At 35.2% G+C, this 17,591-nt stretch overlaps 1 protein-coding gene across 17 annotated transcripts in view; it reads left to right on the top strand.

The window, feature by feature from the left end:
• Nucleotides 1-10,048: 10,048 nt before the first annotated feature.
• Nucleotides 10,049-17,591, top strand: part of LOC124637345 (matrix metalloproteinase-14) — a 30,030-nt gene continuing 22,487 nt past the window's right edge. For all 17 annotated transcript variants that reach the window (XR_006985235.1, XR_006985227.1, XR_006985232.1 and 14 more), the window contains exons 1-2: nucleotides 10,049-10,369; nucleotides 16,411-16,718. Coding sequence is in view for 6 of the 17 variants with exons in the window: in XM_047173763.1 (XP_047029719.1) it covers nucleotides 16,557-16,718 (162 nt within the window). In the remaining 11 variants the exon portion in view is untranslated. The remainder of the gene's footprint in view (nucleotides 10,370-16,410; nucleotides 16,719-17,591) is intronic.

Raw genomic sequence — 17,591 nt, 5'->3', positions numbered from 1 at the left:
CGCTGACGTTGATCGGTCAGTTATCGTCCGTCAAACATTTTATGTATCGCGCGTGTCGCAGCCCCGCGCTCCGGTCACGGCACACCGCTTCCTCCTTCGTTGTTCATCTCCATCGATTCGGACAAAGTCCGCGAACTACAACTCATGAATCTTAAGCGATTTGTAATTACCATGTTTATATTCCACACACTTTTGTACCAAATACCGGACATTTTAATAATGAGCATATAATGAGCAGAAGCTTGCATACTTTAATTACAACGATGTTTAGCGGAATTTATTTTCCTCGTGCATTGTACTTTGACACTGCATGCTTGTGGCCTTCTGTGTCTTAGGTCATTGCCTCGGAGAATTTCGTAGAATAAATAGTACATGAAGTGTTCGGCCGCTGCAATGAGTGCTAATGTGATACACCCCAGCTGCACTAAGGCACTAGGTATTCCGTAAACACATGAAGGTAATGCTGTCAGTGTACTAGGAAGCGCTGGAGATGTGCCTAGTACACCCTAGCACTGGCCACCGTCCAGCAATAGCGAATACCAGTTGTATTCATGTGCTCAATAACATACATCTACACAATTTGTTTACTTAATGTGATAACTTGCATACCTGGCATGCAGTACACTACAATGTTATTTGTTCAAAATAATCTTACGTCTTCTTTGTATTTGTAAGAGCCATTATTCACAGCTAATCGGCGAGTCTTTCTGTGAGGATGTTCCCAGAAATGCGAGCTCCACTATCGAGGATCTCCGTCGGAGAACCGGTCCATTTCACCGTTATTACTATGTTTACCGGTGACTCACTGCGTTTTGTTATTGAATGACTTTTGTCCCTGCCTTTTTATCTAATGATATGTCAATCTTCCATAAAAACGTGCACCGGTTGTAATGATGACTCGCTTATTTTAACTAGGATACAAGAATAAACAAACATAATAACTGCATTGTTTCAAATGAAGATTTATTGGAACATTTGGCTAAACACCGGTACAGAGCTGCAGGCTGTAAATATAAGCAGAGGAAGTGTCATTAATTATAATAATGTACAAGAGGTAAGATTAAGTACTGAGCGTGCCCTTGGCAACATGTGAAGGTTTCAAAGCTTTGTTATACCTGCGACATGTGCATCTCATAATAAATATTCAGCTTATGGACATGAAATTATGCGTCAGCTTCAATAAAACCACTAAAGGAATCGATATTTTTCACTTCATTATTAGGTGGTGTGGTGGTGTACTTAGTACCTCTATTTGTCACTTTTGTCCTCAACGAAGGGCAAATGTATCTTTGGAATTAGTGTGTTAATTGGGGAAATCAATTATTACTTTTGAATGACTATGAGGACATATGCATTTATCCTGTACCTTCCGCGGTTTACACGTAGACCCGTAGAATAAAAAACCAAAATGTTCACTAATTGGGTCAATAATGATTCATGAGGACTGAATCACTTGTAATATAATAACTTTTAGGTGTACTCACAAGCTCGTATTGACGCACGAGCTACCATTTAGTTCATTAATTGATCTCTATTAAAACTTAGGATTTGATTTTATAGGACAGCTTGACCGTCATTTCAGTTCTCGTTAATTGAAACCACAACTCCCATAAACTACTTATTGTGTATGTATCCTTAGTAAATAGGAAATTCACACTGGTGAGTAAAGTTGGTAAATGGGACAATTTTAAAAAGGAAGATGCCGTTTAAGTGTAGTTTAAACAAGTTTTTGAGTAAAATCGACCGTCAAAAATCTTTTCGAAGTTGTAATTTTTAACCGATTTCATGGTCTTAATCGAGTTTTGCTAATTGTATTATAAATATAGTATGAAAGCATAACAAGATAAGTAAGGATAATTTGAATTTTTGTATTATAAAAATATTAGAAATTATGCCACCCTTTCATGCCATTAACGATATCTACAAGGACTTCTATAAACCTGTAGGGCCTGACTTAATCCAAAAACGATCCACCATGAATCATGTCTTGTTTAACTTGCAGTAGAGATTACTATCAAATGCGTCAGTTTCAATTTGTTTGATGAGGTTATCATTCCAGGAATGAAAAGCTTGTTATAAAATGCTATGACCTACTCTTTTTTTAATATAATATGATACACGCAGGATGAAGTAACTGGAAATACAAAAAAAACCTGCTTTTGACGCTTGACTGTCACCCAACTAATGTTGGGGCTACTCATACGTACAGGGAACTAATTACTGTACTTTCCCATTAATTAAAATGTTCTAAATTAAAAATAGCCAATTCATCATTAGATCGAAACGTACAATTATGTCACAGAGCTTAGTTACGTTGGCAAAACCGGAATGTGGATTTACCAGAAGAATGACTTGTTCGTCTACCTAACTAGTTTGTACCTATTAAAATTTTATAGGCAATAGAGTTGATTTAGTTTTATGATTTTTCTTAATATTGTTACCTCTTAGGTACTTTCATTATTGCTTTCACTATAATATTTATTTTTTGTAGCCATACAGACGATTAGAGAATGCCAAAACTAGTAGCATCTGTGTTGTCGCTAAATATTTATTAAGAATGAATCCGTTTATTATGTGATTATATAAAGATACAGTGGTTTTCGACATCTTTCTCAAGATGACTCACTTTATTCTTACTACATTTTGGGCAGGAAGGTGTGTCTATTTTCAATAATCTTTATATTAAACCAGGCGCCAGTCAAAACGATGATGCATCAATCAACGCGTGTTGTGGTGAGAACAATCTATTCAATTTGGAGTCCACGCTAACTCTAAGAACAGTCACTTAGAAATGTCGGCCGTGACTCACCGTCGGATGGCCCAAATAGAACGACAGTTTACAGAAGCGAGTATCAAATCCATTCCAGAAACATGATGACAAGGGGTTTTACATAAACCCGGTTTAGAATATAATATTTATATTAAGTTACTATTTTTTACCTCTTTGACAACTGTGTTGACATCTGTTCCGGGCTGCGGTTCGATGAGTCATACATTTTTTAAGTTTGCTCTCGTGTTTATTTATGCACGCGATTAGAAAATGGAGTTTGGACTGTGTTATTAGGATGTTCTATGGTATAATTTGTAGAGGTTTAGGGATGTTGTCCTTTAGGATACTAGAGAGCATTTCAAAGGAAAAATGTCCTTATCCTATCCTGTAGTAAATTCAAAACAGTCTCTTCTTATTCACTACTGCTCAAAAGAACGTTTGGATATAAGTGCCCCAATTTCCTTCTTAAACTATGCTCATAGATGTTCCTGTAACATTCTCTAACGGCTCAGTGTGAATCACGGCCGCTCCGAAGAACAACTGTTCAAGCCTTTATGTAACAAAACTGTTACAAAATGTACAGTTACAGTTTTAAGCGTAATATTTTCAGCTTTCTTTGTTTAGTACTGAAAACAACCATACAGACATTATTGTATGCAGGTTTCGAGGTCAGTGATGTTCAGGTCAGTCAGGATTAACCACGACAAGAATAAATCTGTCCTGGTACACGTGGTTGCTTACATTGTTGCAGATCTCATCGCGCTAACAGCTTGCGTTAACTTAATAATCTTAATGGAACCTTTGATTAATGTGCGCTATAGTGCGCACGCGACGGCGCAAGTTACTTATTACTTACTCTCATTCTCTGACAGAAAAACGATACATCATACATTCATGTCACGTGTATGCTACCAATTAGGAGAAAACAATGTTAATTGATTTGTCAAAGTCAAAGCTCTTTTTTTTCTATGGTCATAGGTTACAAAGGTGTTAATACATAATATTAAGAATCACTATGCCCAGTACGTAAAGCGTACAGAGATATTGTACAATTTAAAGGTAAAATCTATGTAGTAACATTTATTTCTAAAATACTAAATGTAACCAAAACTACAGTTAAATATTCTGAAATTGAATAATAAGCCTCGGCTTTCAAAAATGGTAGCTTTTTTTCTTAAAATCATTTAAATTTGTTAGACAATGCTTTCAAGTTTACGACGGATTTTAACTTTTTTGTAGATTATAAAAAAATACATATACATAACATACACATGTATATCTACTTTCTGAGCTGGTATTTTGTCTATTTTATGACTTAACATTTAACTTATACGACTTATTTTACTTGACTGCTGGATTTACAATCTATGAGAAAACCATTTAATATAATTTTCAAGTTATAAAACATCGTATAGTCGTAAGCATGCAAAGCACACGCCGATACAAAATCGTAGCGTCAGGCTTTTACTACTATCGTTCGTTTTATGATCACTGTGCACAAAATACTGAAATGAGTTCCATACTTATAATGAAATAAAAATGGATTCCAAAAACACTGAAATTCTAAAAAAAATACGAATTAAGAATCACCTACTTTCTGAGAAGTTGGTTAGAAACAATGGAATGTTCTAATATGTGTTATTTTAGCTAAAGTTTAAAAATGTTTAGATTGTTAATTGTTATTTGAAGGGCGTGGCAGCTCACGATTTAGGATAGTATAATTTGTGTGAATTTAAGTTGAGGTAGCGAAGCGAGAGCTTTGAGTTGAAAAACCTTAAATTCGTGCAAGAATTCGGTGAATGCATTTATGTTTTTACTCGACCGTTGGCTTTTGCGATCGATCGGAATTTAAAAACTATTGCATTTTTTATTTTTTTGCACTCGTGAATGACGTGTGCGTAAAAAATATACCTCTGAAGTATTCACAGAAGTTTTCATAACGAAAAACTGTTCGATGAGAATTGATGCTGGTGGTATCGTAAATATGAACTCACCATCAGTCCAGTCTTCTATAAGTAAAATTACTTATAAAAGGAACCGTTAAATTTTAAATCGATTTAATTCCAAGTTCGTCGAGTTGGCAGTGGAAGGTGGTTGGCAATTGTCACGAGTGCCGTGAAACGCATCAGTTCCGTACGCTGGACTAACTTGGCAATAGCGTCTACCGATCTCTTGCCAAACAAATCTTTACATTAATAGAACTCGATACAGTTAATATTTAACTTGTTTCAAAGGTCACTGGGACAAAAAAATTAAACAGCTACAGATTCTGATGATAATTTTATTAATTTATTTGTTGGGTATTGCCCTCAACGTCATAGGTAACCTGTGGTAAAAACATCGAGAGTAAATTCGTTATATGTACTTGTCTATTTTTACATAGACGTTGATCCTTTTCGTAGATTTGGTTTAAAGTATGATGCTTCCAGATTTTATTTTAAATACGTTCTTTATTACAAATGCCTGATAATTAGAGAAATGCTAATTACTCAGTGTTCGTTCACCACCCTCTTAAATATTTGTCTATACAGAAAAGAAAAGGAAGTTGTGGTAAATAATTATCACAAAATTCTTTACTTTTATAATGTACCTACATACCCAAAAAACAAACATGAGTTCATATTTTTTACGTGAAAAGTATTGGTCGATATTGAATAATCTGGTTGAACATAATGAACATGGCATAGCAGGTAAGTTGACTATCCGTCTACGAAACTACACACGTTCGGAATGTGTCCCACGCTGTTAACCACAGTCTGAGAAGCAGTCGTTAAGAAGACGAATGAGAACTTCGCAAAGACTGCATCTATTTACCTTACGCATTATATAGAGTAACGTATGTGCATATTTTTCACCACATTGCTACTAAGGAGATTTATGACGTTGGAATGCTAAATGTAGTCTGATTGCGGATAGTTCTTCGGAATTAATACATTTCTTCTATACTTGTAATCCTACGGCTAACGAAACGAGAGAACGACGAAATTAAGAGTGGAGAATCAATTGAATCTTTGGAAAATAGAGAGGCAATATGAATGCGAGAAATTAAATAAAGGTAGGACGACTTTGTAACAACGTAACGTGAAAATTTAAGGGCTTTCCGTTAGTTTGTAGATTAATAATTAGAAATAATAAAACCTAATAGAAGTAGGTGTCTATATCTACCCATCTACTATGAAGTACAAATCAATCACTGTCAGAATGAACCATTCAATTCAATCAGTGAGAGGGCCCGCTAGAGTGTTATCTTCGATGGGACATGCGATTGAGAAACACAGGAACTGAGTAATTATCGCCTTTTATTGAAATCACAATTATGATACAAAACAATTACTGTGTGACGCAGGTTTTTGTGGTCTTACGTCTGTTGTAGAGTGCGTCGCCAAGGTTTGCGGCAATATACAAGGCATATGAAAAAAAGGAAAAAAAGGGAATGTCAGACTCTTACTGACTGAAACCCATTATGCTCCTCCTTAGGCCTTTTATGTACCTGGGCCGCGGTAACTCTTTCGGACAATTCCGCAGCCCCGGTAGGCCTTGGTCCTGGTGGTCCCTGTTGAGCTGGTGGGCCCGTCTGGAATGAAAGAAATACCTCAGGTATTTACCGCAGTAGTAAGCGATGGACTGGAAATAATTTTCCAAACTATGTAGGGAATTTTCCAAATTAGTGTATGTTTATGCTCACAATGAATATTTCTTTAATGGATATCTGGGAACTGAAGTTTACCCTATTCTTAAGTTGTTTATTATGTCACTCGCGATGAAGGAGACAATAATTAGCATTCTTATCTAAGTAAGCTTACAGGTTTATTGTAAAATTTTCCTGTCTACCCGTTCAGACTTTCTAAATCTCGGGATTTAAATTAGGTAGGGTTTTTGTATATCAATGGGTATAGGAAAACTTTACCGTTCTGAAAATATATCGTAGGTACCTGTATTAATTTTAGACCCAAATTATTATTAACCACGAACTGTTATCTACTAAAATTAGGAATAGGCACTACAACGAGTATGTACGAATATGTATTGCATTAATTTTGTCTGCAATGTATTTCGCAAAAAGTTTTTGTGTGAAAACCCTCGTGACAAATACAAGGAAATTAAAAAAAGACTGTTGGATTTTAAGTTTGTCGTAAGTGTTATGATATAAGAAAAACAAAGTCGGCACAACCTGTTGTATATATCATATATGTGTAGTGAGTGTATGTTAGTAAACAGTGCTGCATTGTACAACAAAACTTTCTTTATTAATTTTATCGTTATATATCATAAGTAACCTGTTTCGATTTTGTAGAATTTGCATAATCAAACCCGTAAAATAATAAAAGCGTTCTCGTTAAGGTATGACATACAATGGGAAAGGTCTATGCGTTCAGGTAAGGAATCAATACTGTTATTAGGAAAACCTCAAACATAGGGTCGTAAAACCGGGTGAGTGTGTGAGTGAGCTCAGTGGTATTGAATCACCGACCTCCATGGTAATCAGGCTCGATCGGAGCCCCGTTTATTCGGCAAAAGTTCCTAGAACAAACTCATGACAGCTTTATTGTGTTTGCCTTGAGGAATTTCAGTTTTTCATAGGAATTAGAATGTTTCCTTGAATGTCACGAACTTCTGCAGTACATTACGCACGCATATTAGAATATTTTTTTAGAATTTCAAAGAAAATTTACGATCTCTCAGTCGTTTGTATATCAAGGACGGGGAATGAAGATCTCTGGCGAGATGTTGACACAATTTAAGAATTGTAAATTCTGTTAATGTTTAGGAATTCTTCCTTATTCAGCTTAAAGTAAACATGTATTTTTTAAGGGAGAAACATAAGGTTTTATAACTTAAATAAAATAATGCAATAGCAGAAAAATAACATGATATATCGTGACGCTTATAAAACTGAATGACATTTCATACCACATGTCGCTTCCTTATTTCCCTACAAAGGCTCCTAGATAAGAACTGCAGAACCGTCCGTGAGCAAAACACTACGAGTATAATGTAAATTATCTGAACCTTCGCAGAGCTAGGTGACACAATAAACAATACTGCCACATTATAACAAAGAAAGTTGGCACGGCATCAAAGGCGGCGTGCACATAGTCATGACTCCACGCTGCCACAATACGGTAACCGTGACCTTCACCTCGACTCGACCGGCTGAGGGAAGCTACCACCAACTCACCACCCTCGAGCTTTAGTCACCGCATACAATGGCTTTGTCATCAGGTCTTCCCAAGGTCGCTATTGTCATGCCCATGAGGTAACTCCACCGATACCTTATTGCCTGAAGTATCGATAGCTGACTGATTACCGGGAAAGGGGCACAATGGCCAATATTACTTAGAATATGGTTGCACAATAAATTTATATAGGCATTTGATTGTTTTATATCAATGAATCAGGTTTGACCAGTACTTTTACCTGTGTAGTATGAGCCATAACGAAAAATTGTGGTTAGTGGTTAGAAAGAAAATCTAGATAGGGTTTTCTTTGAATAATTCTAGCTTTAAAATTAAAAAAATACTTGTAGAAGATATGTTCAAGGTAGGATAAGTCGTTGGAGTAAAACCACCAAGGTTCCGTAGGAAGGAGATCATGCGATAAAGGGTAGTACACCGTGGTACAGTCGCGATCACTCGATCACTGCACGAGTAGTATTGTTGTTGAATATTCATCCACATATGGTGCAATGTATTTATGTTATTGCGACTGTTGATTTAATTTTCTCTTATCAGCGAGTATTTTTATAAGTGCAGCGACACGTTGCAACACCCTCGTCATGCATTTGTTAACTATAGGTATCTATCTGTGTAACATGTGTGTTCACATACATACCTATATTTTAACTACGCACGTCGGGTTCCATAACTGTTTGGTTATTGTAAAGTTGGGCTACAACCTAACACGATGTAAGTCTTTTAGGTAAACATATTATTTCGAGACCAGGTAGGTTATACCTTTTTGAAGTTTTCACCAATGTGACTTTATTGAACGTGACTTATATAGAATAAACTTAGGGTTTTTCAAAATTCGCCTTATGAAAATTCTGAAATGCTCAACTTATACTTGCCATTTATGGTTAAGTTTCAAATCAAAATAATATAATATTGTCATATTATATTCAGATATCGGTAGTCACTAGAAGCAATTACTCATATACAGCACTGTACTATTAAACTAGACCACGTGTTGAACCTCGGGATTTCAACACTTCAATAGTATCACAAGAAACCATCAAATGTTTGCTACCGAGAAACAGCTGTTCCACTTATGTATTCATCTATAATGTATGTAATTACTGAACTTAATATAATAATAATTGCGGTGGCAAGTATATTTCATCGTTCGTTTGACATATTAATGGGAAATCATTTTTCACGGAAAATCTTCAGCGACCTTAAATTGATCGAGTATGAATGTGAATGGGATTTCCCCATAGAAGTAATGCTCTACGAGGAAGTAATGTACAATTGTTGCGTATTTTTTGAGAATTAATAAATTCATATAGTTGCCTGAATTCTGGATATATGAACTAGCCCTAAGGTGACAATGATTTTTTGAAAATTTTAGTGGAACAATCAAAATATTTGCTGACGGAAAATATGTTATTTCCAGTGAATGATTATCGAGAGTCATGGCAAAATTGTATCACGATTGTTGCTTATGTAATTGAACTCGGCTAAGTCCTTAGTAGTGTTTTTCCTTTTATCCAACGTCGCATGTAACGACATGTAATTATATCTACGGTCTAACATTTTCTCTTCCCATTGTTTTCAATTAGGTGATAATTCAATTATAATTCGATTTTTTTTATTACAGTTTTCTTCAGGAAAATTAAGATGTTAATTTTTATTTTTGTGTACTTTATTTTGAATGGAAAATTATTTAGTACTCACAATTGAATGTGCGATTCTTCCTTAATTTTTTTTATCGTAAGTGATAAAAATAGTTATATAATAGTAATTTTTATGCATGAAACGTTTCGAAAATTACTGTTTTAGACTTACGTTGGAATGATGCATTTATTCTGAGTAATACCAACTACGAGTATGTAGAAGTTATCGAACTTTGTAAATTCCTGTGATGCATCTTAATAATGCATGCATATCATGTAAAATTTGAGGAAACTGGAAGTAAGTGTAATAAAAAACAAGTAAATGTATTCAACGAAAGCGCATAAAGTTTTCCTGTAAAGTTGCAGCGCGTGCAGGGGCGGGCGGAGGCTTCGCGGCGGGCGGGTGAGGCGGCCGCGATATAAGCGCTGCGCGGCGCCGCGGCGCGCACTCAGCCAAACTCGCGGACTGCGGTAGGTCGTGTCACGCGGTGGCGCAACGATCGCAGCCGTTCCCGCCACACTGACGAACACATTTTCTTTGAAATTTCGTGCAATTGCAAAGAAAAAAGTGAACAAAGCGGGACATTCGGTGACTTAAGAGTGCTTTGTGATTGTTGTTTATACATGAATAGACTCTATTTTTTATCGATATTTTACAAATTTCGGTAGTAATAGAGGTTCGAGACGGGATCGCACTAGTGAAACGAGTACATCAACGTTTCAAGTAGTGAGGATTGCGTGAACTTCGCACTGGACCAGTCCAACAGGTTAGTTCATTAAATTTCCGTGTTTGTTTGTACTGCACGTGTGATTAGAAACAAAGGACAGATCGCTTGATACATTGATTACCGCACGCCGTAATTATCTCTAATGTTAATTCTATTGCTCGTCATTATAATTATGATGATTTGTTTGACTTAGATGTTATAAAGGCTTAACTGTTGATCATGGACCCTTCACCTATTTGCAAAGTTAATTCACTATGTCTATGAAATCTGTGCAATATTTGAAATCTGTAATCTGGTGTATTGCCGGTTTGGTGTCACGGTCATACAGCTGACATTGTCGTAACTTGCCACGGTACAGTAGGCCCGACGTAGTAAACTATCTGTCTATCCCAATACTGGGTCATAGGTCTACTATGTCTTACTACCACGCTGACCTACGTATCTTCGCACATGCAAACTGATAACACTTTACTAAAATAACTCAAAGTTAGGCTCAACTCATTTCTTTAAATATGACTCCCATTTTCGAAATATAATGGTGTCTGCAATAAAATAACTTATCACAAAGTCGTCTTTTGATAAGATACTGTAGAGTTCTCAAGTGGCATCTGTCAGCATGCTTTTTATCTATGAAAACTTACTTTCTTTTTGAAATATTTGTTGTTGCAACATATACAATGCACACAAAACATTAAAGGATTGGCACTTGTGTTCGAAAGAAAGAAACGAAGCGTGCGTGCCGGTGCCTTATCAGATAATTTTCGTGGATAAGGACGTAAACATTATCTACCTGATAACACTAAGATCTGTATGAACTCATTCTTCAAACATTCCTTTAGTTTACAGTAGATACTGTTTATAAAGAATGCATTTATATATTTGAAGTATTGATAACATTGTGAACCTACGCTGAAAACTTTCAGTTTTTAGTAAAGAAATGTTTCCAATTAAATGACTCTGGTAAAGTAGTTTGCTTAGGCTTAATCTCCGCAAGGTGATTTGATTAGGTAATGTTTAGTATATCTACCAATATTATAATGACATGTAGTATATAATAATATATTATGGTATTTAATAATGACATGTAGTGAAATAGAAGAAGTATCCTTAATGCTCCATGATTTTCGTACAACCCGTTAGACCATTTAAAGTAACGATCAAACGTCTTTTAAAGCTTTCGCGGATACTTTTTAGTTAATTGACATTCAATAGCTTCATCGATTTAAAATATAATTTTGCATGAAAACCCGTTTAAACAAGGACCTCAATTAGATCGATTAGAGCCTCCCAATATAGTAGATAACAAGGGTGCTCTAAGTTATATAGTAAACAAACAAGTCCGTTTAGTTTGTACTGTGACCGCAGTGAGTCACAGGCCGCCGAACTTGACACGAAACGTTGAAGTAAAAGCACGGCCGCATTAATTATACATGTGATGTGGTCGCTACTTACATTCAATGTCAAATTATGTACAGAAAGAACCTTTCTCCGCTCGATCGCATTACTTAAGTTTTTTGTATCGAGTTCGCAGCTTTCTTTCGTGGTGCGTCATAGTTTTTAAAATCAAAGATCATGATAATCCCAGTTTGTATTATTGAAAAATATGAAACGAGTATAAACGAGTTACTAAAAATCCGCATTGAGCTCGGTGGTAGTCAATTGTTCTTTTTTTTTGGGAAGAGTCCTCCGAGGACTCTATACCTCATATACTCTATGATCTCTAAACTATTTTATGTATTTTATGTGTATATACTTAGGTGTTGTGTCTATCCATAAATAATGTTATTGTTTTGATTAATAGAGAAGTTACGTATAACTGAATCAATTTCCACAAAAGCTAATTAATGATCAAGTTTTTGTAAAAGGGTTCTTTGTTGAAGTGAAGCTCCGAGTCATGATTCAGAGCTTTATTGCAAGTGTGTGCATCAATAGTCTTTATCACAAGTCACTGCCCACCGATATGTACAGTGATTAATACTCAATCATTATACAATAAAGGAAGGCGATGAATACAAATGTACAGATTCGAATCGTCGAGGAATCATTTCCTTAATTCTTACATACTATTGGAAAAATATATACGAATAGGTAATATGCAAATGCATAGGAAACCGCAGATTTGTTAAACATTCACGTATAATTATGAGCTAAGCTATACATTAGTAATGTTCTGTACCTATATTGTTGTTTATTCGTAATAATTGACGTACGTAAGGGTGATGTGGAGTCACTGGTGACCCTGGCGTGTATTCAACCAAAACATTGAATGACTCACGCCTCGGCAGTTTCCACCATTTGTTATACTGCTTTGTAAGTCTACGAATGGATGACAAGGAATAGTTAGAGAGGCAATAGTGATGGAAGATAATTCGATAATTATTAAGAGAAGAAGAACTACGTATAAAGTTTTAGATCAGAAAGACTGTCTTTCAATATGAATTCAATATGTTGTGTAGTTTAGTTCAATACGTTTCAATAATTGTATCCAGTGATCAACATTGGCTACAACAACTGCAATAAAATAAGTCATATGTAATTCATAAAACAGGCTCCATGACCATCGAAGTAAAAGATAACAAACTCATCTCTATTAACTAAATCGTTGCCGGTAATATCCATATTGCAGGACAACTTAACATGTCTACAATATTGCAAATAAACGACACTGCACTATGATATCTCGATAATGATAAGTTATTAGTATTGCCCGCGAGGATCCGGAAGCAGGAAGCGTTCCACGGCCGTGTCAATGCGAAGCGACGTCAGCCGGGACCACACGGCGCAGCATACATACTCATTGAGATGCATCTCAGTAGAAGTCGACATCACCAGTCCACTCATGTACGATGAACCGATGATGTCAATCGCGAACTTTAAAGGCTCTGCTGCTTACTTGCAAAATTCCGCGTATCCTTTAAGGTAGCACATAAAATGTATGATATAATTTGGTCAGAGGTTTTGTTTAATAGTTCAATTGATCAATCTGAGTTCTAACTTCTGAGTCGATGTCATGTTATAAGGACGACTATTCAGGCTATCGTGAATAAAATCTGGTTATGCGTATAATACTTACGATCAATCTTGACTTTCGATCTGTCAAGGTATAAGTATTCATTTCTGTACGATCGAAAAGCTAAGGTTAAAGCTCAGTGGCATAGGAGACTAGAACGGTTTGTTGATGACGTGGCACCTTACATATTTCAATTTTACATATCAAGAATATATTTTACGTTTTTAAAATTCCTTTGAAATTAAATAATATGAGATATTTATCGAAACATGTTAGTAATTATCATAAAACCATCAGTTCTTAGTAATACCGAACTGGTTAGAGTTATGTTTTTATTATGAATCATCTCTTTATTAAAACGAGTTTGTTGGAATTACCAATTCACACTAATGAAAAATTTACTTAGTGCCTATGCATACATTACTTAAATAACAAATATGTTATTGATTCCATGAATTTCTTGTGTACAAAATCAATTTCAAAGATTTGTATTCGATATTTTTAAAATTTATTCATCAGTTTTGAAAGAAAAACAAGTTAATATTAGCACGAAGGACACTAAGGAACTTTTCATAACTTTTGTCAACTGAACGCTGAACACATAGCAAAGTCAAAGTTTAGCAAGCACTTGCTGAACCGCTTAGAATTAATCAATTATTTTATTATTTATCTTGTCATTATGTTTATCAGTTAGGGTTATCTATTGCAATTTTACTGTCGGGGTCAAATCGATTAAGCAGTAATTAAATATAATCAGTTACACTAAGATAACTGAAAATATTTAGGTTTTATTTGACTGCAATCGTTTGGATGCTATTGAAAAAAAATGTTAAAGTTAATGACGTTAGGTAAGAGATCCGAATCCAATGTCGGTGAAACCGGCGCGGGCGCAGCGTCACCTCCGAGCCGACACGCTTCGGCGAGCGGAACATTGCTGGCGACACCTTTGATCCGTGCTTTCGGTTTCATTTGCACAGATTGACCCGTGGGATATATCACGTTTTTATTATACAAATGTTTTGTTATCATCAGGCTTTTTACTATCCTACTACTGGCACAGGCCTTCTCTCATAATTATTGTATAATAAAATAACTTACATATATTGTGTATACAAATGATTATTAGAAGGAAGTGTTGCGTTTTTCCGGAAAAGTCGCATTGTCCCATTTATGATACTAGTAACGTTTATATCCAACTATGAATGGATCTACCATGAGCACTATAAATACGTATAATACGTAGACATGCTGCAAGCAATATAATTTATGAAGGTCTGTAAATCATTATAAAATTGACCGTGCAGTGAGGAATTAACCGGTTAGCAATGACTTTGCCGACCGGTTGGTCAGTTCTACTTAAATGCACTTTAAACACTTCCCAAAATTCTTATAACAACAAGTCTGCATACTTAAAATCATACGTCTATTGTTTAAGTGTTTTAAAATTTCTCATTACAAATAACATAAATAGGTACTGCTAATTCAATTAAATCATCATAGGTATTTTGGTCTTGGAACGCTACAGCAAACCTATGTTATGACATGAGAGCGATAAGATAAAATCCTGTGACTATTTAAAACATGGTCAAACAAATGAATCATTAAACATTTGAAGATCCACAATATCTAATCAATGGAGCAATATTGTTAATTTATGAGCTCTCAGTAAGATCTGTTTAGTTACGCAAGTAATAAAACCAGTAGTGATTCACAAATCTCTTGGGTACGGACATGCAATACAGCTGAATATCTAATCAGTTCCCCACATTGTGTTACCGAGTTGCTTGTTCACACTTTATCATATAAGTGCGATGATAATACGAAACGTTTGATGACAAGCCCTCGGCAACTCACCTAGCAAATATGTAGGTCATTTAGTAGCGAATGACTTACAGACTTATTTCTATGAATACTTTAAATAGTGTTCAAGTAAATACTATTGATTATAACTTATAATCTGCATTTCTTACAAAGGTTATTGCGATGTTTTAAAGAACAATGTCAGGTTTCGGCCCATCCAATCAACTTTTAAAACTGAATTCTCACGTACACAAAGTTCTTTACTACAACAATTTACATATAAAATTCTAACTTCTTATAAAATAGTTAATTGTTATCTAGAACTTTTCCAAAAAAAAATATCATGTTAATAAGTAATTATTTTGTTTATCGAGTTCAAGTTTTTCGTTTGAATAATTTGGTTTTGAGAAGTTCAATGCAAAAGTGGAAAACATAGAAAAGCTTCTGACATTAAACTACACAAAAAACTGTAACCGTCTTACCACAAAAACTTTTAAACGTCAGTTTAAGACTTGTCTAAAAAAATGTCAAATTATGACGTTGACATATGGTTCATTTTGCAGCCAAAATTTTTTTAGACAAGTGTAAAACAGGGGTTAAAGTTTTTGTAGTAAGGCCATAAGAATTTTCACTGTACATGAAATATTTTTATTGAGCCTATTTATTATTTATTTATTTATTGCTTAGAAGGTACATTTTACATTATAAAAAATATAAAATGTCCAACAAAACTGTATACACAGTTTATCTGTTGGATCAGATCCTAAGTTACTATGGACGTCTGACATTGTTCTTTACAAAAACATGAGTATTAGTGTCAACGATAAATATACTTTAATGTCTGTCTCCAACAATAATAACAAGTTCTGATCTAGTAAAGTCTGATTCATTCCAATTATTTACAAAACAATAATGATAATTATTATGTATGTAAGTCGTACGCGTTGATAATCCAGAAACATCTTACATAAGTGTACAGATGATGACCACTGACTCACAGCAATTAAGTGTCGCGGATATGACGTGTCTGATCTCTGCAAAAACCTCTAACCTAAACATCATTCCATAAATAAAACAAAAAATATAATGGACTTTAAGTAATGTACAGAAAATGTTCCGATAACAGTTTTTTTATTTGCCCAAATATGTGAGACATTCATTATCAGTTACACAAAATTAAGAATGCAACTAAGTACCCGTGTTATGAAGACTTTATATAAGAGATTGGCCATGTGTCCCGATAATAATTGCTACAAATTTCTTGTTTCAGATAACATATCATCGTGGTGCTCGAAGATATCGACAACTTTACTATACAATACAAACCAATTAGATTTAGTTAACGCCATAAGAGTAATGACAATTATTCCGTCCTTTAGATAATTTTTACAAAACTATATTATAAGGAAAAATCAAATGAGCATATCTAGGAGTAGTAGATTAAGAATATCCCCAGCAAGCATGGCGTGCGTGAGCCTGAGGAGTAGTCTGAGGATACTGTGGACGGCGACCACAGCGCTGGTGTTCCTCACGAGGAGCAGCGCCGCGCCGACCTTCGGTGGAGCAGATAAGGCGATGGTAAGTCGATTTCTTTTTGCATTCAAACAAAAACGTTCCTCAATTGGACCGTTTTTGCCTCTTTTGCTGCAATAATTAGGAAATATTGGCGTTGAAATGGATTTTACGTTGTAATTGTAGCTGCATATTTATTATCTCGATAGTACTGACTTGATTGCACCTTACTCACAAAGAAGGTATTTATTAGTAAGGAATTTATTTTATTACTGGTTTCCTTCACATCCTGTATATAATCGATAATTATTATCATTGGAATCGGAAATGATACGTAGGTGCGCACCGCGGTCGCTGAGTCAACTTTTCTCGGAACACAGTTCACGGCGCTACTGAATTAAAATGTATCTGAGCCCCATACTAGGTAGAGTAACACACTCGTAGGCGTTATAGTAAACTGTTCATTCATAAAACGAGGTAGTCCAGCCGAGATAAGTGGTTCACCTTTCGCTTCGACACAGAACATTTTGTTTGTCTTCTTATATCGTTTGTTTAACACGGGCCGTGACTCATTCGCGACACATAAGTATATGATATGTGTGTGTATTGGTGTAGCAAGATATTGGTCATTATACTTTTCAATGGGCATGACGTCATATACATAGTATTTTAAGATACGCTAAGTTGTGTATGAATCAATGACTAAACTAATCGTGGAATTTACATCCTTCTTCCGAATCCGGTACCGGTGAGATACGGGTTAGGAGATATTACTTGATTATTTTGAAGTGTATTATCTCGGATTTATGAACAAGAGATGTTTATTGACTTTGTTTGTCCTGTTGCGCTGTTTTAAATAAGAAGTTATCAAGATGTCTGTGTCGTTGTGACGTTTTTATGATAAGGTTTTTTATGATTGATAAAGTCGTGCTTACATTG

The sequence above is a fragment of the Helicoverpa zea genome, chromosome 2, assembly GCF_022581195.2.
Source record: "Helicoverpa zea isolate HzStark_Cry1AcR chromosome 2, ilHelZeax1.1, whole genome shotgun sequence".
Classification (NCBI taxonomy): domain Eukaryota; kingdom Metazoa; phylum Arthropoda; class Insecta; order Lepidoptera; family Noctuidae; genus Helicoverpa; species Helicoverpa zea.
This window is presented reverse-complemented; position numbering and strand designations above follow the sequence as displayed.